General features: G+C 41.8%; 1 protein-coding gene across 5 annotated transcripts in view; it reads right to left on the reverse strand.

The window, feature by feature from the left end:
* The window catches only part of TSPAN5 (tetraspanin 5), a 187,003-nt gene that overhangs the window by 31,816 nt on the left and 130,650 nt on the right, over positions 1–24,537 (reverse strand). For all 5 annotated transcript variants that reach the window (XM_012474811.3, XM_012474813.3, XM_012474812.2 and 2 more), the window contains exon 2: positions 2,821–2,871. In XM_012474811.3, the coding sequence (XP_012330234.1) occupies positions 2,821–2,871 (51 nt within the window). The remainder of the gene's footprint in view (positions 1–2,820; positions 2,872–24,537) is intronic.

A 24,537-nucleotide genomic window follows, 5' to 3' on the forward strand; every position in this document is an offset into this window, starting at 1 on the left:
ACAAACATTCAGTCCATAGCAAAGCTGCAAAGCTGTGTTCTTTTCCCAATCAGCAACCAGAGTGATTCTTAAAACAAAAGTTGGGCCGGGCGCAGTGACTCACACCTGTAATCCCAGCACTTTGGGAGGCCGAGGCAGGTGGATCACGAGGTCAAGAGATCGAGACCAGCCTGGCCAACATAGTGAAACTCCGTCTCTACTAAAAATACAAAAAATTAGCCAGGCGTAGTGGCACGTGCCTGTAATCCCAGCTACTCAGGAGGCTGAGGCAGGAGAATCGCATGAACCCAGGAGGCGGAGGTTGCAGTGAGCTGAGATCACACCATTGCACTCTAGCCCAAGGGACAAAGTGAGACTCTGTCTCAAAAAAAAAAAAAAAACTCCTATCAGAACACTCCCTTATCAAAATGCTCCAGTGGCTTCCTCTTGTACCCAGAATACGTCCAAAATTCTGCAGGACTCTGCCCAGTCTGGCCTCTGCCTGGCAGCACACCCTGCCTCTTGTCCTCGTTCTCTCCCTTCCAGGCCTACTGGCCTTCTTGCTGTTCCCTGGAATCACCAAAATCCCTGCCTCAGGGCCACTGCACTCACTATTCTCTATTCCTGGAATGCTCTTCCCCCAATACCCAGCAGATCCTTCTTAGTTCATCCCGGTCTCTACTGCAATGCTACCTCCTCAGAGAGGCTGTCTGCAACTACTTCATCTAAAAGACACTCCTTTTCCCACCACTCTCTAACTTGATGTTTCCTGCCAGCACTCACCAGGACCTGGACAAACACTTGGCCAGTACTGCTTCTTGTTAGTGACCCACTAGAATGCAAGCCCCATGAGGTAGGGACTCTGTATCCCTCATATCGTATTCCCCACACTCAGGCCCCAGACACATGGCCAGCACTCACCAGATTGGGCTAGTACGTGGCTAACACCCACTTTACCCTCCACTGCCTCTACTTGCTCCCAGCTCATGGAGTTCTGCTACATAGAGCTGGGTGACCTTGGCCAGGTTAACTTTGGATCTCAAGAGAAATCTTCTATTGGCTGATGGTGGCTCTGACAAAAAAAGGAACTGCTATTTCATCCCTCCCTGAAGACTGCCTCACCTCCTTGCTCTGATATTTGTATGACACTGCCAGTTTTAGAAGTTTGTGATTTTATCAGAGAAGAGACATTTGAGGCAACTGATGAAACAAAAGGATAATTATATTTCATAAAGAGAAAATTAAAAAAACTTCAAAACGACCAACTGCTGTTTATTGCTAGAACAGACAATTAGTCCATTTACTGCCTTCCAGCATTTTTTCAAAGCAGATAGAAATGGACTCTTATTAAAGGAGTTATAAAAAGCTGTGTTATCTGGCATCTGACCAACTTCTGAGATTCCAGAAATCTCCAAGCTCACAATAGGTTTGAGGCAAAAGTTAATCATAATCCAAGACAAGACCAACTGATACTCAACGTAAAAGTTTCTGGAGATGAAATTATCTCTGTCTTGGGAACTTAATTTGTCTCACCTCATACATAATCACTGCCCTGCCTCAAAATTCCAGGAAGCCTCAGTTACTCTGGTTGCCAAAAAGTGGTTCATTTTCCATAAAACCTTTTACGTTCTGTAGAAGCATTTTGTAAATAAATAGAGGAGGGTTCATTTTCAAAACTCAGGATTTGCTTTGAGTTTTGTTTTATATGGTCTGTCTGAACATTGCTTCAGTTGTGGAAATGGCTACTGGCCTCTGAGGGGCTTTTGTTCACTGGACCTTCCTAGTTTTTCTCTCTTTTCTTAATGCATTTACCACCTCAAAGGAACTCTCAGCTTCAGGCCAGGGTCAGGCTAGAGGGTGAAATACCTACGAGATCAAAGAATGGTCTTCTGGGAAAATTGAAGTTAAATTTTAGTCTATGGCCACTTTTAACCAGTCTGTGCATCCCCTTGTCCTTACAAGGTGGGAGATGATAAAGCCTTTGTGTACAGCCAGATACAAGGATGGATAAAATGCTGCAGATGATTTCACTTGCAAAGAAGGAAGGAAAAAGGGGGGTGGATTTATATTCATCGTTGAATTCCAGTGGTGGCCTCAGTAGGGGGAGTTGTAGAGAAAACATTAGAAGGTGGGATGGGAAGTACAGGAGAGGCATGGACACAGGCGGGGTCCGCATGGGAGTGCTGCTTAGAGCAGAAACCTCCCAGAACACGGCATCTTCACTGTCACGTAGATTACTCTGTATTTCCAGATTTTCCTTTTATTATATTGTATTTGATCATAAACTGAATATTTTTTAATACTTGCCACCAGCAGCCAAATGTCCCCATTATTTACATTAATGATGAGTGTATTTGATACTCAAACATGAATTTATATCCCACTTCCTCCACTCCACATGCTAACAGTTTATCACATAACACTCACACTAAAAAAAAATGTTTTTTTTGGCTTCAGTTATCTTCCAAAGGGTTAAAAAAAAAAGGCAGAAGAGAAAAAAGGCTACAGATGGTTTAGTTATATTTATAATCATTACTGGAATTCTTGTACAGAAAGTATCCCATAGGAACATTGATCTTTGGCTAACTGATCAAATTCCAAGGTACATTCTCTGTTGAGCACTTGCATTGTTACTTCAGTAATTATTTTGATGCAGTGATCAATTTAGGCACAATTCCTAAAGTCTTTGAGAATACGACATTAATCTTCCACCAACACTTTTTCTTGTTAAAGAGCCGCATTTATACTCTGTGGTTGTCAAAGAGAAAGGGAAATAATTCATAATATGATGTGCAGCCTCTAAAAACCACGATCTGTGCATTTTCATGATATTCAACTTACTTTTTCATTCCATGCCCACAGTCCAATTCCAAGAAACGTTATTCCCAAAAACTGAAAAAGAAAGAAAGCAGTGTAAATATAAGGGAAAATGCCACTAATAAAAAGAAGAAAGTTTTCGATCAATTCTTTTGCTGCTTTACCTGGGTGGGAAATAGCTTTTCCTAAAATGTGAACACTCACCTTTACCAGGAAAATAAATACCATAATCCCCCTGCTTAAAATTTTTACAGCATTAAGAAGGGCTGGAGACACACAATTGCTTAGAAGTCATTCAGATTATGAATAATAATAATTAGGTACAATCCTGAGTACAATGAAATTATCAATAATGTTTAATATGCTGCCTTTTAGGGTAAAGGAGGAAGCAGATTCCCCACGGATCTGAGGCCTGCAGTCACTAGAAACGGATAAGCAGAGGCATGAATTTAGAGGATCTGGGATCTTCTCTTCAGCACTGAGCCATTACAAATATGTCAGGTCAGCGAGGGGCACGCAGAGTCTCGAATGTCCCTCCACAACTCTTGCTCATGCCTTCAAAAGGTAACACGAATCTTATCAATGTAACCCAAAGAAAATTCCTAAGTTCTGTTTTCAGAAAGTTCGATTGTGTAAATTTTAGTTCAGAGGACCTCCCACCACCCTTCTTGGTTTCAATTCAGTTCCACAACTTCATGCATTACAGGGGCACACAACACACAGGACTGAGTTACACACTTAGCCCCAAGGCAGAGGCACACCTCGTACATACCCACACATCTCACCGTTCTGTCAATTAGCTGTGCTGAGGACTCGGGGGATGCCAGAGGGGAACAGGTGATAACCAGGAGGGCTTTCCATTTTACTTTTTTGTTGCTTTTTGTTTTGTTTTGTTTTTGACATGGAGTTTTACTCTGTTGCACAGGCTGGAATGCAGTGATTCGATCACAGTTCACTGCAGCCTCAACCACCCAGGCTTAAGCGATCCTCCTGCCTCAGCCTCTGTGTAGCTGGGATCATAGGCACATGCCACCATGCCTGGCTAATTTTTTAATTATTTGTAGAGACAAGGTCTCACTATATTGCCCAGGCTAGTCTCACACTCCCGGGCTCAAGCAATCCTCCCGCTTGGCCTCTCAAAGTACTGAGATTACAGGTGTGAGCCACCACTCCCAGACTAGGGCTTTCCATTTTAATTAATTCTCTCTGTATTCCATCTGCTATAAAATACACGTATTTTCCCCACATTTTAACACATCTAAAATTGGGATGTATCTTAAAATCCATGGTATCTTATCATTTGTTTTTTTCCCTCCTTGATATAGAAAATAATGATGTGTTTTGTAACTGAGGCGACATAGACTTGATGACACATTGTACAGGGCTATTCACCCACTAAGAACTCAACGATCGGGACTGGGAGTAACTGGGCATGAGTAAAGATATAGCTTATTCCTCATCTTTATTATCAATAGCAACTCTGAATTTCCTTTCCAAACACTGAAAAGAGACAAGCAGTTTCAGTCTGATGGCAGCACACTGTCTATTTTACTAACATCTTAAGTTAACATGGGGAAAGTGGTCCACTGAGAGAGGTACGCAGAGAAAAATGAGTGAGAATGGCTATTTTTTACAGTTCCAGGGAAATCTGAGACCTGCCCACTGGGTGAGGGCTTCACCATTCTCAGCAGGGAGTTCCTGATAGTTTGTAAGCAATGGCTAAGAAGTCTGAATGGGACTCGGACAGATGGCAGGAGCAGAAGGAAAAGGGGACTGATGAAAGACAATCAGCTACTCCGAAAACGTGATGATGTTTTTAAAAGCAGATCGTCCCGAAGGACACTCATCTGACGTTGAAGCCGGACAACACGCAATACATTCTGAGCCCTATACAGAAAAGCATGTCTGATTTGGCAATAACCAAAGACCCCTTTCTTCCTACCCCATGCTTTCATGGGGGCTGCTTGGAAGGTGTTCAGAAAGATTTCTCGTTTCAATATCCCAACAGAAAAACCGTGCTGAGCCCTGGTCAGAGTGCTATTTCATTTTATATTTCAGATAGAAAACAACAAGTGAATTCCCGAATGACTCAAAGGTACTTGGGACGCTGTAAAACAAAAATAAAACAGTTCAGCATGTTACTCTCACATTTATAGGTGCTGGGCAAAAGAGAACCACTGACAAGTGAGTGTACCAGCTCCCATCAGACCTAGGAAGCATGGGAGCACAGAGTTAAGGCTTTGACTTCCACACACTGACATCAAAGCCAACCCCTTGGAGCTTCCAGTGCCAAAGCTCCTCATGGACAAGTGTTTGGTTATTTTCCCTGATGCAGTATTCACTGTTCCTCCTGCTGCTGATGGGGTGGACATGTTCCTGCCATTTGTTTTTATTACTTGCCAGGCATTGTGCTTAGCGCTTTGTGTGCAACGTCTCTTTTAAACTTCACAACAATTTTACTCTGAAATAGGCACTATAATTATCCCCTTTTTAGGAAAGAGGAAAATGAGGCTTAGATAGTTGAAATAACTTGCTCAGAGGCACACAGCTTCTAAGTAGAGAAGCAAAGACTTGAACAAGAGAAATCCATGTTCTCACCAGTCCTGATAAATCCCCCTTTGCCCCCATGATTCAAAAAGTTGCGGCATTCAGGCTGGAATTACATGACACATGATCAGCACATCATATATTCCTCCCCCAGCAAGCAAAAGGGTGTGGAAAAGGCAGAGACAAAAACCTTGCCTTCACATAAGAATTGGCTGTGGAACTGAAAATTTCCCACTTTGGTGTCAGCAATGGAATCAAGCAGAAGAACAGAGAAATTCAACGATGGGTCCACAGTCTCCTTTTTTTTTTTTTTGGAGACAAAGTCTCGCTCTTGTCTCCCCTAGGCTGGAGTGCAACGGCACCATCTCAGCTCACTGCAACCTCCGCTTCCCATGTTCAAGCGATTCTCCTGCCTCAGCCTCCCAAGTAACTGGAATTACAGGCGCCTGCCACCACGCCCAGCCAATTTTTGTATTTTTAGTAGAGATGGGGTTTCACCATGTTGGCCAGGCTGGTCTGGAACTCCTGACCTTAGGTGATCTGCCGCCTCGGCCTCCCAAAGTTCTGGAATTACAGGCGTGAGCCACCGCGCCTGGCCCACGGTCTCCTTTTTAAATAAAGTTTTCCTCTCTCTTCTTAGCACTTGGTGACGTTTTTCTTTCACGAGCCATATAAATAGCTTGGAAACCAATGGTTTTCCATAAAGAGGAGAGAGAAAAAAAGTAGGGATTTAAGAATACTCACAGACAATTTCTGTTATAATCTTGCTCCCATATTTCCTGCTTTGACTATGACTTTCCAAACAAGGGTTTAAGAATTGGGGGAGAAAAGAACACAAGGGAAACACTCAGTACCTAAGCAGGCAAGTGGTGCAAGCCTGGGCCTCAACTTGATACATACCTTCAGTGCTACATCACTAGCAAATGTCCTCCCAATTACTCTCAGACCATATGTTTTGTTTTAAAATCAAGTTGTTCCAGTTCCAAATAATTAAACAGAGAAGAGCCAAAAAACAGAGACAGGCACGCAATACTTGAGGCACATTCAGTCTCCCCTTCCCACCTCCCAAAGAAAAGACGACCATAAACCACCAAACTGACCTCACTCTGAAACCCAGGCAGGCCCACTTGCAGGAAACAGTGGAGAACTCTTAAAGTCAATCTTTTATTCTTTTGAAATAGAAAAAAAACATTTCTGAGGCATCTTATCTGAGGCATCGTCCCACATGGCAACATACACGAATGTGCAGTACAAATGTTTGTCAACCCAAATTTTGATGTTTTAAAATACATAACAATAATTTTGCCAACATTTGTTGAATGCTAAGTATGGCTAAACTACAGCCACGTGTTACTTAAAAAAGGGAATACGTTCTGAGAAATGTGTAGTCATGCAAACATCATACAGTGTACCGACACAAGCCCAGATGGTCTAGCCGACTACACACCAAGGCTCTGTGGTACAGCCTATCGATCCTACGCTACAAACCTATACTGCATGTTACTGTACTGAATACTGTAGGCAACTGTAATACAGTGGTAAGTATCCGGCATCCAAACACATCTAAACACGGAAAAGAGAGTAAGAACACAGTATGCTAATCTGATGGGACCACCTTTGCATATGCAGTCTGCTGTTAACTGAAACATCATTATGTGGAACATGACTGCTGCTTCAAACTGAGCTGTGCTGGTGAGTGTAAAGTGCATGCTGAATTTTGAAAACTTAGTATGAATAAAAAATGTAAACTATCTCATTAATATGTGTTTTATTATTGATTGTATGTTGAACGTGATAACGTTTTGGATATACTGGGTCAAATAAGACATATTAAAATTAATTTCATTTTACCTTTTAAAGATAGCTATGGAAAATGTAAACTACATATGTGGTTTGCATTATATTTTTATAGAATAATGTTGGTACAAAGTATCCCACAACAATATCCCAGGCACTAGTTATTGTTCTAATCCCCATTTTATAGATAAGGAAACTGAGGCTTAGAAATTTTAAGGCTGGGCACGGTGGTTCATGCCTGTAATTCCAGCACTTTGGGAGGCTGAGGCAGGTGGATCACGAGGTTACAAGATCGAGACCATCTTAGGCAACATAGTGAAACCCCGTCTCTACTAAAAATACAAAAATTAGCTGGGCGTGGTAGCATGCACCTGTAGTTCCAGCTACTCAGGAGGCTGAGGCAGGAGAATTGTATGAATCCAGGAGGTGGAGGTTGCATTGGGCTGAGATCGTGCCACTGCACTCTAGCCTGGAGACGGAGTGAGACCCCGTCTCTAAAAAAAAAAAAAAAAAAAAGAAAGAAAAAAAATTTTTAAGCATTTCTCCCAAGATCACAAAGGTGCCTGAGCTGCATTGCTCCGAAAATCTGAGTCCTTAGCCCAAGACCAAAACTGTTATATTTTCCTAATATGCATAGAATATTTGTCTACAGAGAAAGCTCAGAGATAGACAGAGAACTGTAATGAAACTCACGTCCTAAGACTCTAAATTACTCTTTTAATTTCTAGGTATCAATGGTATGTTTTCCCACCTGGAAGTAAGAATGGCCGTCGGGCAGGCTGATGCAGCCTTCCAGCATAGCAGAACCACAGCCAGCAGAGCCTACCCTCAGGAACAGCTAGACAGGAAAATGGTCTCAGGATGTGATGAGGGTGATTAGTTACCTCTGGACCACTTTTCTCTGAGTTCTACAAGAGGAAGATCCCTTCCTTCATATCTGGCGGTTTTCATCTTTGCTGAACCTCTAACATTTTGAAATTGGTCCAGTGCCTTATTCTAACTGGTATAAAAATATATACTTCAAGAAGCCATTCATCCATTCATTTAGAATCTGCAACAAATATTCTTGAGTTTCTATTTTGTACTAAACATTACTTTTCTCTTGGGATAAATGAAAATAAGTAAACACAAACAGTTCCTGCCTCCAATGAGCATACAGTCCATTGAGAGAGAGAGAGAGAGAGAGAGACAGAGACATCAAATAAAGAGTAAACCATAAAATCATTCTTGATGGTGCTACAAAGGAGAAACAAATAAGGCCAAAGAAGACTATAACAGGGGATCTGACCCAGAGGGGCATCTGGGAAGGTCTTCCTGAGTGAGGAATGCATAAATGGAGTCTGAAGGACAAGAAGGAGTTAATGAGCAAAGAAAGGAGGAAGAGTGTTTCAGGCAAAGCAGAGAATGTACAAAGTCCCTGTTGTGAGAGAAGTATGACAAGTAAACAGGTCTAAAAGACAATTGGTGTGGCTGGTGCACAAAGAATGGGGAAGGTATGGCCGGTTTGCAATTACAGACATGAGCACGGATCAGCCCGTGCAGGCCTAGTAGCCTATCTGAAGGAATCCAGTCATTCCCCTACAAGTGCCAGGAAGCCATTAAAAGGCCAGCTATGTGTGGTGAGCAGGGGTGGATTAGGCAGGCAGGTCTTTGCAGATATGAGCCTTGGAAAAATGAGGATCTGGGCTTCGGAAAAGCTTAGAGTCCAAGTGGATCTACAGGGACCAAAAGGAGGTGACTTTGGTAATGCAGGCAAGATCTGATCATGTCCTGGGCTGAAATATGATGAGATGGATGGAACTGAGAGCTACTGAGAAGTAAAACTGACATTTTCAGTGCAGATGGGGAGAAGGGGAAGGAGGTGTTAAGGATGATGCCTACATTTCTGGCATCTTTTACACAGAGTCTATGGCTCTTCGAAATTCCAAAGACTTACATCCTCTCTGACAGAAGTAATTCTCAGGTGCCAATTTCATAACTAGCTTGATCTAGTGGCACTTCTGAAGGACAGTTTTCTTTTATGGGTATTGTGGCTGCTATCTGAATTTTTTTTGAAATAAATGTCAGCTTGTATACTTTGAAAAAATAAATTTAAAAATCTACATATATTTCCACCACGCTTACTACTTTTATTAATAAAAAGCAATTACATATAATATATGATATACATCAAGTTCCTAGACAATTCATAAATTGTCATTTTCAATCCTCTTTGCTTAAAAACATAGCGATTACACCGATGGCCTCTGCCCAACATCCTGTGAACAGATTCAAAATAACAGCGCACAAGGTAAATATGACTGAGGAAAATAAAGATCAAGTCAATCTTCTCACCTAAATTGGAGTCACAAAAATATCATCCTAAGTAACAATGAATGGAAAAAAACCCAACATTCTGATGAAGTCTTTAAGAAAATTTTAATCTCTGCCTGAATAAACAGGAGAGATGCATTTAGAACATCTGGCACAGAAGGGAGGAAAGGGGAGAAGTGCCGTTAGGAAAGATGTATTTTCCTGAAGCTGCAATACCTGTACTTTCTATTCTATTATACATTTTCTAACACTTTACTCTGAACAACACTCCAGTTTTAGCAGGGGTCCACACAAGTGTGCTAAATACTTCTGATAACAAAATAAATGTCTTTATAGAGGAGAGATCTATTTCAGGAATAAAAAACCTCTGGGCATAATTCTGGCCATGTCAAAGGAGTAAGTGTGGGCTGGTGGAAAATTCAATATGCACAAAGTCAATCCCAGTTTTCCCATTGGGTCCCCGTGTCCCAGTTTGTACGTTCAAAGTGTCCGGAATCCTCATGATAAGATGGCGTGACTGATAAAGCTCAAACTGTAAACAGGACATGTCCCATCCGGGCCAGGGTCACCATCTCTCACGTCACTTCGTCCTGATGGCCTCCTTTCAGTGTAGCCCAAGTGCACCCTGCCTGCTGCACCCTGATTCCAGTGCTTCGTAGTTCTGTGGGCTTGGGAAAGGGTCTTCATTCATTTGGCCAATATTTATTGAGCTTCTACTTAATGTGCAAGGAGGTCATCTAGGGGCTTTGGATAAACAGGGAAACAAAACAAAGTGACTGGTCTTGTGGGGTTGACATTCTAGCTGAAGTGTGCAGGGAGAGAAAGGAAATATAAAGAAACATAAGTGAGTAGATGCAGGGAATTTTTTAAAATGGGAAGTGCTGTGGAAAGAGATCAGCGTCAGGGGCTTGTCATGTGGTGGAAGACAGGATGCCCTGCAATATGAAAGTAGAGCAAACGAGGGAGGTCTTCACTAAGAAAGTGACATATAGGCCGGGCGCAGTGGCTCACGCCTGTAATCCCAGCACTTTGGGAGGCCGAGGCGGGCGGATCATGAGGTCAAGAGTTTGAGACCAGCCTGACCAACAAGGTGAAACCCTGTCTCTTCTAAAAATACAAAAACTAGCCGGGCATGGTGGCACATGCCTGTAATCCCAGCTACTCAGGAGGCTGAGGCAGGGGAGTCACTTGAACCCAGGAGGCAGAGGTTGCAGTGAGCTGGGATCATGCACTGCATTCCAGCCTGAGCAACAGAGCAAGATTTCATCTTAAGAAAACAAACAAAAAAACCCCACAATATTAATTGAGTCAGTTCTTCCGTCTACATCCCTCTTTCTGAAAACTGGCCCTGCCCCAATAGGGGCTCCTGCAGGAATATTTGTGGAGGATGGGCCTTCTCCCACTCTCTGAACAGATGAGTCACTCAGGTCAGACATGTGACTCAGCAAGAGCTGTTCCACTGAATGCCAAGCTGAGCCAGAGTCTCCCTTTTCCCAAGAGTCTGGTATTGGACAAAGTGATTTTTGTCAGCTTCAGTCTCCCTCGTGCTAGAAGAGACTGGGGGATGTTATGTAGACAGAGAAAGTAGAAAAGACACCAAAAGTAGCTTATGTTCCTGAGTGCTTCTGGCTTCTTATCCCGGTACCTGTGGTGGCACTCGTTATGCTGGGTTCCATGCAATCCCTAGGCTCCTATTTTAAGTAAGCCCCTCCCATCTTAGCTAAAGCTACTCTGGGAGTTTTCTGTTACATGCAGCCAAAAGCATCCTGCTATGGTTTGTACACCATTTATCTGTCCTCACCAAAATGCACGTTGAAATGTGATCCCCAGTGTGGTGGCGTCAGAAGGTGGGGCTTAGTGGGAGGTGTTTGGGTCATGAACGGCTTTCAGCTATTCTAGAGGTAACTGAATACTTGTATTAATAGTAGTGAGTTCTTGTTCTCCTGAGACTGGATTAGTTCTGTGGAAATGAATTATTTCCCACAAGAGTTGGTTGGTATTAAGTGAGTTTCCTCCTCTTGTTTGATCCCTCTTTGCATGTGTCTGCCTCCCCTTTGTGCGTCTCTGGCATGTTGTGATGCAGCACGGAAGTCCTCAACAGAAACCAGAGCCATGGCCTTGAACTTCCCAGCCTGCAGAACTGTGAGCTAAGTAAATGTCTCTTCTTTATAAAACACCCAGTCTCAGGTATACTATTATAGCAATACCACAAAACAGATTAAGACTGGTCCTAAGACATAAATAAGAGACCAGATTAATTGCTTTCATGCTTTAATCCTGTGACAAGCTTACAGTGAGCCACAAAACATGCAAAACAGGCATGAGACTGATGGTGCTCAGAGACTAATCACACTCTGGCAGAGGGAAATTTCTCTCCAAATAACTGAATGGAGATACCAGTTGTTCTGAACTACTGGGCAAGATGTTGCTGCTTGCTGTGTGAGGAATATATAATTCAGCCACACATCCACCTGCAGGAAAGAGCTGCCCGCTGCTTGCTTGTTGAATTATGGAAGCAGAATGATATGGCTAGAATAATCCACGGAATGGTTCCTGAAAAACGCCACACAGCAGAGCCTGGGAAAGGGGTGAGGCAGGGGAGGAGGTCTATTTAGAGGTATCCAAGCATTTTTGGAACTGTGTTCACTCCTGTTTTCCCAGAGGATGAAAGGGCTCTTTGCCTTTGAACTTGCACTATACCAGGAGAAGGCCAGGGCACCCCTTGAAGACATGTCTACAGTCCAAGGACAATCTTGTTTAGAAACTCCTTTGCTAGGGTTTGGAGCTTGACATTTTGGCAAGTGCTGGTAATCTGAGATGGGGAGGGAGAGGAGAGGGCTGTGCAAGCGATCAAACTGATACTTTTCTTGGAAATTACCCAGGCGATGCAGGCACGTAAAAGGGAACGTGAGGGATGAGCCATCCTCTTTTGGACTGAAACATGGAGGCTGCAGGTTTACAGCCCACTAATCTTTGCTTGTCTCAGTAAAAGAAAGGCTTGCACTCTTCCATCTGTAGCTCCCTGATTAGATAAATCTAAGGCTGAAAAACACACCAGAGAAATGTTCTGAAGGCTGAGAAGGACTGAAGAATAACTCAAGCACTTCAGATCAGAGGGATGAGAAGTAAGTTATCTATAGACAAACATCAGCTTTTGTAGGAATAAACTGCTGTTTACATTAAAAAGCTGAGCTATGAGCTCTCTCTAATGGCAGCTTCGAAAGTTTAATACTGTCAGATGCACAGTTTTTATGTTGAAACATCTTGACTTTTAAAAAAATTTTCTTGGGCTCAAGTGATCCTCCCCTCAGCCTCTCAAAGTGTCAGGATTATAGGCATGAACCACACCACGCTCAGCCTATCTTGATATTTAAAAACAAGGTATGATAAAGGTTAATGCAAATAAAGACCAAAATAGAATTATTCCTTTTTAAGGTAAAAGTAGGATTATGTCATTCAATTTATTTAATGAATATCTTCACTATATATCATCCACCATGCCAGGTGTCAGGGATAGAAGGGTGAGTAAGAAAATAGATATCTTTTCTAAAAGAGCTAATGGTCTGGTGGGAGTGGGTGGGGGATACATAAATAAAACAACTCAATTACAGAAATGGTGCATTCCCAGAGATGCACATGGGTTTCCACAGAAACACAGAAACTATGAGATCACTGCAGGGGTCAGAGGAAGCTTCCTAGGAAGTGACACTTGAACTGACTGTATTTTCAAGGGAAGATGATAGAAAGACTATCTCCTGTAGAGGTAACAGCTTGTGCAAAAGGATCAAAGCCTGAAACAGCATGTCCCTTCAGGAACCTGCCGGTGGTTCCAGGGCTGGAGTAGAGAAAGCCAGACAAGGCACTAGGCAGGCTATGGTTCCCGCACCAGTGGTAGTACCAGGGAACTTGTCGGAAATGCAAATGTTCAGGCAGCTCTAGACCTACTGCATCAGAAACTCTGGAGGCAGAGACCAGCAAGTTCTATGTTCTTAATAAGCTCTCCAGGTAATTGTGATATATGGTAAAGTTTGAGAACCTCTGGGTTACAAGGGGTAAGTGGGTCCTGATCAGCATGGCTGTATGTGTTGTGGGTACCAAGGGACCAGCAAGCCATGGAAAGCCAACCAAGGGTTTTAAGCAAAACATTTATCATATTTGCATTTCAGAAAAATCATTCCAGCACAGTACAAAAAAGGAATTGAAGAGAGATGACACTGCAGGGCTCAAGACAAATTGGGAGGCTACTAATTTGGTGAGAATCACACCAGCTGAAAGAGGAAGAGGCAGCCACAGCAAGATGAATACAGCAGATGAAGAGGTGGAGACTCCATGGACTCAGTAACGGGAAGCAGCAGGGTGCAAGGTTAAAACCACAGGCCTTTAGGTCCAGGTGCAATGGGTCACACCTATAGTCCCAGCACTTTGGGAGGTCAATATGAGAGGACTGCTTGAGCCCAGGAACGAGATCAGCCTGGGTAACACAGTGAAAATAAAAATTAAAACTAAAAAAATTAGCTGGGCATCGTGGTATGTGTCTGTAGCCACAGCCACTTGGGAGGCTGAGGTGGGAGGATCGCTTGAGCCCATGAGTTCAAGGTTACAGTGAGGTATGATCATATAACTGCACTCCAGCCTGAGTGAGACAGTGAGTCTGTTGGAAAGAAAAAGAATGAACGGTGAAGGGGAATGTCCTGCAAGATGAGGAAGAGTGTGCAGTCTAAGAAAATGCCCCAGTTTTTAGCTTAAACAACTTGGCAGGCTTTTGGTGTCATTTACAAAGTTAGGAATACTAGAAGTAGAGAATATTTTGAGACAAATATCGGGTTTTAATTTCCAAGACAGATGACAGACACTGATGTGGAAAGATCCTGACTCTGGTGCAAGGAAATCTGGAGGCTGGACAGTGGGTGGCTCCAGAGTCAAGGTTAGCTTAGCATTCAGGTTCCAGCACTTACTGGCTGCGTGACCTCAGACAAGTAATTTAACTTGACCGTCCTCTATTTCTTCCTCTACAAAACAGAGAGACAAGTGGTATCTATCTCGTGGGGTCACTGAGAAGACTAAATGAGATAACGCATGTGCTCAAATAATGTGCTCAAAGTGTGTGGCACATGCCTGGCTCAATAAATAACTGTTATTGTGGTTGTCATTAAGGCCACATATAGTCTGGAGGAAAGAGGATCAAGGGATTGTCTTAGAGAGCAGGAAGATTTATGAGGCAGTGCACAGAGGGGACCTAAAGGGGAGACACAGAAGAATTAGATGAAAGGGCAGCAGGAGGCCAGGCGTGGTGGCTCACACTTGTAATCCTAGCACTTTGGGAGGTCGAGACGGGGGGATCACCAGGTCAGGAGATCGAGACCATCCTGGCCAACATGGTGAAACCTTGTCTCTACTAAAATACAAAAAAATTAGCCAGGTGTGACAGTGCATGCCTGTAGTCCCACCTACTTGGGAGGCTGAGGCAGGGGAATCGCTTGAACCCAGGAGGTGGAGATTGCAGTGAGTTGAGATCGCACCACTGCACTTTAGCCTGGTGACAGAGTGAGACTCTGTCTTTTTTTTTTTTTTTTTTTAAAGGCAGCAGGAAATCAAGAAAGAAGTGCCACCAAAGCTCACACAGCAACTATGCATTAAGGAGAGAAAGGGGCCAGCTCCTCTAAGCAGAGGGGTGGCAACAGTGGAGACTGTTTGTGTTCCATTAAGTGGAAATTAAAATATAGAACAACAAGAAAGCATTAAAAAAAGTAACTTCCCTCAACTCAAATGAGTCCATTATGACCACTAGACACTGTGCGTGTGTGGTTGGGTAAGATGAGTTGGGAGGCATGGAAACTGCCAAAAAGGAACTCAGGACTGGCCTGGGGCACCTCTGTAATACCTGCAAATATTCTTTACCTTATGTAGGAGACCAAAGGGAGGCAGAGTTACACAATGTGTTCCAAAGACCATCAGACAGGGAGTCAGGAACCCCCAGGTGTAATGGCAAGCCTCATAGTAACTGTGTGTGTGACGTTGGTCAAGTCACTGAATGACAGTCTCTTCAAGGGTAAATGGGTAATAACGACACTCACTGCAATGTCACAAGACTGTGATTGTCAAACACAGGGAAGACGTTTGGAAAAGAATATGTTGCATATACAAGACAAATTAAAATACCACCTTTTATCCATCTGTTAAAATGACAGAGATACAATGCTGCAGCTATGGCTATGTCATCTGGCACCTGCACCGCCTTTAGAAATCAGCGCAGATTAGCCATTCATGAAATCAGTACTTATGTGGTGTCTGTTTCTAGAGTAGTTTCTGTGGGGAGATAATTATCTACATCTACACTTTTTTTTTTTTTTTTTTTTGAGACAAGAGTCTTGCTCTGTCACCCGGGCTGGAGTTCAGTGGTGCCATCTCAGCTCCTTGCAACCTCCACTCCTGGGTTCAAGCAATTCTCCTGCCTCAGCCTCCTGAGTAGCTGGGATTACAGGTGCGTGCCAACAGGCCCAGCTAATTTTTGTATTTTTAGTACAAACAGGGTTTCACCATGTTGGTCGGGCTGGTCTCGAACTCCTGGCCTCGTGATCTGCCCACCTTGGCCTCCCAAAGTACTGGGATTACAGGTGTGTGCCACCTTATCAGCAAGGCACTGCCTGAAATTACAAGTGAGTCCTTCATTACTACCTTTTCAAGGAAATTTATACAGCAGACAGCCTTAAAAGACACAGACAATGTTTCTTCACAGAGCAAGGATCAGGCAGGTTTACTGCCCATTATAAGAGACCAGAGTTCCCTAAGTTCAGGATTTCTTTCCTAGAATACAACCCACTATGTATACCTGGCCCTCTCTGTACCATCCTGTATAAATTAGGGTTCAGGGAAAGGGTACAAAAATATTGATCCTCTGGTTCCTGGCATTGCTGTGATTAATAAACTCCTATGTCTCTGCCCCAGCAGTGTGATGCCTTCTGCCAGGGTTTGTGACACTGTGACAGGGTAGCTTGTTGGCTGGCATGCAGGGTGAAACCTCAGACCCTTCACAGTTCTTGACACTCAGTGTTATTGTTCCACAGAAGAGTTTGGTGTCTTAGATTGTTCTCCGGCTCCCTGGCTTGCTTGGGCTTGCCCTGTGGGATGTCAGCACTGTCAGAGCTGAGGAGGCTGCTGAGATATTAAGTAACAGCTATTTTTGGTACTTTTAAAACACCACAAATGCTCTCTCTATGCTGATATATCTGTGTGTGCGTTTGAATTATTTTGTTTTTGTGGGTTCTGTTTTTTTGGTTTCGCTGATGAAATCTCTTTTCTAAGAAATATAGGACGTTTATATATTTACAGAGGGAAAGTGACTTATTATCAGATGTCTGCTACAATGTATCATTTTTTCACTTTAAAGTGTTCTAATTTAACTGTAAATATTAAAAGTTCCTAAGAAATAACTGCATGTTTCAGGTACATTTTAGTAAACCTCTTGCCTTTGAAATAACAGAAATGCCAGGAAAATGTAACTTCAGAGCTTCAGACATTCTACAGAATGAGCTGAATGGTGTTTCTTACACTTCTGTGCTCCCAGGGCCTACATGCCCAACCCCACATTTAGGCAAAGCCACTACAGAAAACTATACTCAGAGTACACTGACTTCTTGTTAGAATTCCGAAAGCTTCTGAAAAGTGAAACCTTGTTGATAACATTAGCAACAAAGTCATCCAAGAAATAATCTCTGAGAACAAGTCCACACTGAAACAGGAACTGAATTTTCTCCTGGTGGGCCTTTTTTTTTTTTTAATTGCATTTTAGGTTTTGGGGTACATGTGAAAAACATGCAAGATCGTTGCATAGGTGCATACGTGGCAGTGTGATTTGCTGCCTTCCTCCCCTTCACCTATATCTGGCATTTCTCCCCATGCTATCCCTCCCCAACTCCCCACCCCCCGCTGTCCCCCCCACTTCCCCCCAACAGACCCCAGTGTATAGTGCTCCCCTCCCTGCATCCATGTGTTCCCATTGTTCAACAACCGCCTATGAGTGAGAACATGTGGTGTTTGATTTTGTGTTCTTGTGTCAGTTTGCTGAGAATGATGGTTTCCAGGTTCATCCATGTCCCTATGAAGGACGCAAACTCATCGTTTTTGATGGCTGCATAATATTCCATGGTGTATATGTGCCACATTTTCCCTGTCCAGTCTATCATCGATGGGCATTTGGGTTGGTTCCAGGTCTTTGCTATTGTAAACTGTGCTGCAGTGAACATTCATGTGCATGTGTCCTTATAGTAGAACGATTTATAATCCTTTGGATATATACCCAGTAATGGGATTGCTGGGTCAAATGGAATTTCTATTCCTAGGTCCTTGAGGAATCGCCACACTGTCTTCCACAATGGTTGAACTAATTTACACTCCTGGTGGGCCTTTTGAAATGCTCCATCTTAAAAATGCCAGGAGCCTTCTTAACAGCTATCACCGAAGTTATACCTCTGATCAAATCAACCATTTACAAAAAGAATGATGACAGGTGCCTTCACTTCAAGCTCTGTTTTCATATTTCCATACTCATGTTTAAAATCCCCTTAAGAGTTGCACTGGACTGACGTCATCTTTCTGATGCTTTATACATTCAATCAAAACCTAAAAAATCTTGAGAGATGAATGCAGGATGCATGGGGCACAATCAGGAGATCCCAATCCATTGATTACCATGTGAAAGAAGGCCTAGAGGCAATTAGTCCTTTGTTGTTGATGACAAATAACCTCCACATAAAATGTTCTATACACTGGGGCATCTTTGATCCGTCTTACTGGCTCAGTGACTCACAAAGGAGGAAGGAGGGGGGATGTCTGAAAACAAAAGGGCAGCCTGACGGCACCATTTAGTTATTTATTCTGTATGTTCAGCTCAGTTTTTTCTCTTTCCGACTTTTCATGTCACTATAAAAAGAAATGGAATGGATTCCTTTCAACCAAGAACATCAGCACTGCATACTAAGAAGTAAAGTACTGGCTTAACGCAGAGCTCACAGAAGCCATGGAGTATCAACCTCTCTCCTTAGTTAGGTATTTTTAACAAGGAAAATGAGTTTTGACAAATCACTCTTTTATATGTTCTTTTATGTAAGACTTTATTGCACAGACTCTTGGAAATTAATTTACATATAAGACAAATTATTCACAGCTTCAGGATAGAAGGCTGGGTTCTCAACAAGCACTGCCTTGGAAACTATCCATGTGTGTGCACTCTGGAATTTTCCTTTTCTGTTAGGTTTGGAAGAGTCTCTCGATGAACAACAGCATGAGGGATGTGAATAAGCTTCCCTTATTTCCTCTGGTTTAAAGACACCCATAACTTTTTGTTCTCTGAATAAAAGTAGCATGACATTAAAGTGATTTAAAGATATAAAAGTATGTGCTAGAGATCAACAACCTCCTAAAATGATTTACTCAGACAAATATAAAAAAATCCACATGGAAATATAAATTTTATATATATATATTTTTTTGAGACAGAGTCTCCCTCCGTCACCCAGGCTAAAGTGCAGAAGTGTGATCTCGGCTCACTGCAACCTTCACCTCCGAGGTTCCAGTGTCTCCTACCTCAGCCTGTTGAGTAGTTGGGATTACAGTTGTGAACCACCATGCCCGGCTAATTTTGGTATTTTTTTAGTAGAGACGGGGTTTTGCCATGTTGGCCAGACTGGTCTCAAACTCCTGGCCTCAAGTAATCCACCTGCCTCGGCCTCCCAAAGTGCTGGGATTACAGGCATGATCCACCGCACCGGCCTTTATCTTCAAAAGTTAAGAGCATTGCTAATTTCCTGAAGTTAGAACAGAAAGTATAAAGGGACCATATACATTATAAATAGTGACACAGCCAAATGAGCCTGACTTCTGGTGGCAAACCTTGGTTCAAATCTAGGCCCCAGCATTTAATAGATGCCTGGGCAAGCTGACACTCTCAATTTTCTCACCCATAAATACAAACTATTGCCTGTCATTCACACAGCATTGATATGAGGATTAATGAGTTAAGGTATGTGTTTTATGTATAGTAGGCACTCAATAAACACACTATTACTGCCATTAAAAATGCAATTAAAAAGTCTGTTACCTAAGTATAAGTTCACTTTCCAGATAAAAAGAAACTAGCACGTCATCTGTGCATTATTCAGTTAATCTAGCAGATTTTTAGTAGAACTGAAATAGCATATACTGTGGGGAGAAAAGATTGCAAAGAGGACTTCAAATCCTTTTTTCCTTTTGCAAGGAACTTTTCATTTTGGATATAAGATTTCATTTAAAGCTGTTTAACCAGAGAGGGTCGCCATGGGAAAGTAAACCACTGATGGAATATATTAGGTTCACATTAATTTATAGCGGTAGCATAATGCTTATGAAAAATAAGCTGGCTGGAAGCCCACGGTTTGCCCTTGAGCCTCAGCCAGCAGGGAAGTTTTGTGCAATGTGATTAGTGAATGAGGAGACCCTAGGTGATTAATTAGTACTCCATGCCAATCCTATCAGACAGGCTTTCAGCCAGTAACGTAAATAAGCCACCTGATTTTTAACTTCCTCATCTCAAAACTGACTTTCAGGTGAGCATGACTTTGCCAAACACTTAAATATTGAAGGAAGATTTTCGCCAAATCTCCTTAAGACAAATCCTGCTTCCTTCAACACACACTTTAGCTCTGGTAAATGGCAGACTAGATGGGAAAGACTCTAAATAAGGAAGCTTGTCTGCAAATTCTGAGTACCGAATTAAACAAAACTCATTTCCTAAGTCCCTAGAACCGTTCAATGTTCAAAAGAGAAAACTTTGCTCACAAATAGATGTACTACCTACACTTGTGTACCAGTAACTTTTCCCAGACTTTACTATGCAGTTATGTTTTTAAAAATCTTTTTAGTATCTGTCATTAAATTGTTAATGACCTATTTTAGATCTATAACTTCCTAGATATTTCTGATATGTATTTTAACAAGGTATTGTCCCAAGATAGATGTTTCTATGGCCAGATTTGTTAGTTTACGTAGCTGCAAGGCCACTTCTCTGGTATCTATTACTATTTCAGTCAAGCTTCTTAAATTAGATTAAAAAGGGAAAGAAACAGCTTTCCTAAATTAAATCAGCTCCTTTAAATGAGGTTGACCCTTGAGTAGACAATTTGTGTAAACATAAAATGGGTTCTGCTCTTCTTGAAATCTTATCCTTAGATTCTCGAAACTGGGCTCCAAATGTGAGAGGTGGTATACAGCAGGTCTTTGAGTAACGTCATTCTGTTCAATGTCATTTCCTTCAGTAACACTGATGAGAGGCAGGGCCATTCTCTGCGTAGAGGTTGCACATTTGTCCCATGTCTGCACGGGTTTTCTCTGGGTACGTTCGTTTCCTCCCACATCCCAGAGATGTGTGCATTAGCTGAACCCAACTGAAGTGTTCACACAGTCCCAGTCTGAGTGAGTGTGGATGTGAGAGTGCACCCTGTGATGGAATGGTGTCCTGTCCAGGGTGGGTCCCTGCCTTGCACCCTGATATGCCAGGACAGACTCCAGCACTCTCAACCCTGAACTAAAATCATGGAATCATTGAGTAAATAACTTTTTTGTTTTTATCAATCCTTTCTTTTTTCTTTTCTTTTTGAGACAGAGTCTTGCTCTGTCACCCAGGCTGGAGCGCACTGGCGAGATCTCAGTTCACTGTAACCTCCACCTCCTGAGTTCTGTATATATAGCTCACATTTATTTCAATGTTTAATATTAAAAGTGTTGTGAATCTTTATTTAGAAGTTTGCTGATGTTTGTGACCAGAAATATGTCCTAGCAACTTAACTTTTGTTTGTATCAATTAGCCTACGGTAAAATTAGATTTTTTATACATACATGTCATTTTGCTTAAAGTCACAGTTTCCAAATAGATGATAAGGACTTACTGTATAATTAAGATATAAATATTCTGTTCTGGTCTATATACTATTTTCTCACTGTAGATGAAAGGCTTCATATGAATAAAATACTATATGTAAATATCCTCACATACAGGATCTACAGATCACTGTGTACATACACAGAAACATCAAAACATGTCCTAGGCTATAAAGTGCAGGTCTCACAGGCTAAAATTATTAACTGTTACAGGCTGCAAAGGTCCAAGGTTTAATGCTATCAGGCTGGGGTTCATCAGAAAGGAGCCTGATTTTTGCTCAAACACTGTCAGAGCTGAAAGGAGCCTCTGAGGCCCAGCAAAGTCAAGTAAGGAAACAGGAAATTGAGAAACTCCATTTAGAAGCTAGAATACCAATCCCAACGTAATGTCATTCTTTTACACATACACAAGAAATCCAAGGCAGGCCAGGTGAAAACATCCGAACGAGATAGCAGTCATGGCGAGAGGCAACCCGCTCCCAAGGGGAAACACAGGAACTCTAATTCTGTGGCTTTCAAATGTCAGCACAAAGGTAGGGAAGCATCCAAGACACCACACAATTTCCTAACAAATACCTCTGAGGGCTTCAGTGGGCAGGACACCCTGCTATGTTCACAGGTTGATAAATTATTGCACTATTGAGTTCATGCCCTGACGGTACTTACCATTTCATCACAGAGATGTTATGAATCAATAATGAACAGAAATGCCAATTTGCAGTAAATGCCATAAATGATACGGAGAAAAAATGATAAGTTTAGAGAAGGCCACTAGATGCCAAGATGAGGAAAGATTTCATGAGGGGGTATAGATCTCAAGGGGGGCGGGGCATATTCTAAGAAATGGAGATGGAGGACCTTCTAGACTATTGTTTTTTAAACAGGTTGCAACTTGCTTGACATCACAGTTTAATGAGCATTTTCTTCCTCAATGAAACGGAAGAGAATGTTATAGCATGTGGCAAGATAAAGTACTACTTCATGAAGCTTTTTAACTTCATATAAATTGTATTGGTTGTTCTGCTTCATGAAAAATGAAGAGTGAGGTTTTCCATTTGGCTGGAAAATCAGAACTCAGTTATGAGGTCATTCCGAGCCAGCATCTAAAACATAGCATCAAAGAATCTGGATTTTATACTGTAGGGACAGAGAGATCATTATAGGTTTTTAGTTTTTTACCTTTTTAAAGCTTTATTGACATCGACTGTGCTTAGTATCTCACACATATGATCTCACTTAATTGTAACCACCATGCTTTGAGTTGGGTATGATTACCTCCATTACAGAGGAGGAAAGTGAGAATCAGACAGATTATATAACCAGCCCATAAAATGAAGCCAGGTCTTTTGAATCCAAAGCTCATAATGTTTAAAAAGACACAAAAGAAAATTATGAAATGATCGGAGCTGGGCTTTAGGAATATTAATCTTGCACCTTCAAAGAGTTACACTGAATAGACGTTAGACAGCTATATCATTAGAGAGGTTTCTTTTGATCTCTCAATTTCAGAATATAAAATCAATTTAAATACACTCCAAATCCTAGGCAAAAATCACACCCAAACCAAGAGTTAAAACTGCTCTTAACGACCCTAAAAATATTTCAGTGAAGGTTCTTATTTCTCAATAGCTATATTAATGTCCCCTTACTTCATTCTGCAGCTATGAAACTAATGACTTATCACTTGAAAAATGCTTTGAAGAAAACATGAAAATAGGTGGAAATACAGAAGTCTGCCTAAAGCAGAAATGCTAACATAAAAGAAGTAACCCACTGCTTTTCTCAGATTCACCCCCCCACCCCCCAGCCCTCTGTTCTCACCCCTACACGCTCTGTCTGATCCTACCTACCTCCGGGAACAACTGTGAGGACTAATGGTGTAATCTGTGAAGTGCACAGAGCTCCCTGGAAAAGCAAGGCTGTGAAAAGCCCGGATGTTATCACTAGAGGCAGCTGAGAGAACATGCCAACGGTCGACTGCTAATACAAAAATGTAAAAAAGAAATAACAGTAGATGGGATAATGTTGTGTCTAATTTAAAAACGAAAAAAGTATTTGGAAGTAGCTATTTCTGATGAATATGGAATATCTGGGTATTGAGCAATGAAAGACAAATATTCTTCCTCCCCTTTCTGCTAAAAAGCATCTCTCACAACAAGAATCAAAAGAAGCTCCTCCACATACCCAGAATAACCCAATTGCCCAACAGGTAGAGAGACCAGGAAGGTAAAGCATTCCTCTGTCTGACATATGACGCAGAGAGACAAATGCACACTAAGTACCCAGCAAATCAGAAAAGCCAGCTGTGCACAGGATTCTGCTCCTCATATACTCTGAACAATCTATTCAACGGTTATGGACTAATGTATGAATCCTCTTTAAAAGAAAAAAGTCATAAATCCTCAAGGTTGACGTAAGTTTTTTATTAAAACATTCCTTAAATATGCAGAAATAAAAACTAGCATAAAATCCCAAGCAGATTTATATATCAACTAAAAAGAACACTATCAAACTAACAGAACTCAAACTAGCCACAGTAATTAAATGTAACAGATGATTTTTTTTCGCTAACACTAAAACATCGATGTAGGCATCCAGTCTAGTTCTGTATTTAATCTGTTTTGATATTTTAACTCTCACAAACATTTACATAGAGAACACCTGTTTACATAATTATGTTTAACAAAATAGCAAAAAATCTAGAGGACAGACTGGGATGATTAAACTTCATAATACTTAACCCAGATGTCACAATAACTCTACAAAGCTCTCTTATAACTTGAACAGAGTTAGTACCAGAGCATTATTGAAATTTGCATTAAATGGGTGTCTCATCCAATCAGGTAGAAATGAGAAACAGGAACTTGTTTCATTGTATATTTACCAGCTATGTTCACTACTATAAGCTATTCTGCAAGGTATATGTACAAGGGCTAGCCCTGCCCACCACTCTGCTAGAAATGGGGGTAGGGTACTGACTGCTCCCATTTTAATATGACCATACTGCAAACAGCTTTTCATTTATTTCTTTCAGTCTTCATAAAAGGGGAGAGGTACTATTATTATTCACATTTAACAGGTGAGGGAACAGTTAAGTGACTCACCCAAGGTCACACAGATTGATAGTGGAAGAGCCAGGATGCAAAACCAGGAAGCCTTACTCCAGACCCCAAG

This window comes from Aotus nancymaae, unplaced genomic scaffold (assembly GCF_030222135.1).
Source record: "Aotus nancymaae isolate 86718 unplaced genomic scaffold, 86718_ANA_hifiasm-v0.15.2.pri h1tg000006l, whole genome shotgun sequence".
NCBI lineage: Eukaryota > Metazoa > Chordata > Mammalia > Primates > Aotidae > Aotus > Aotus nancymaae.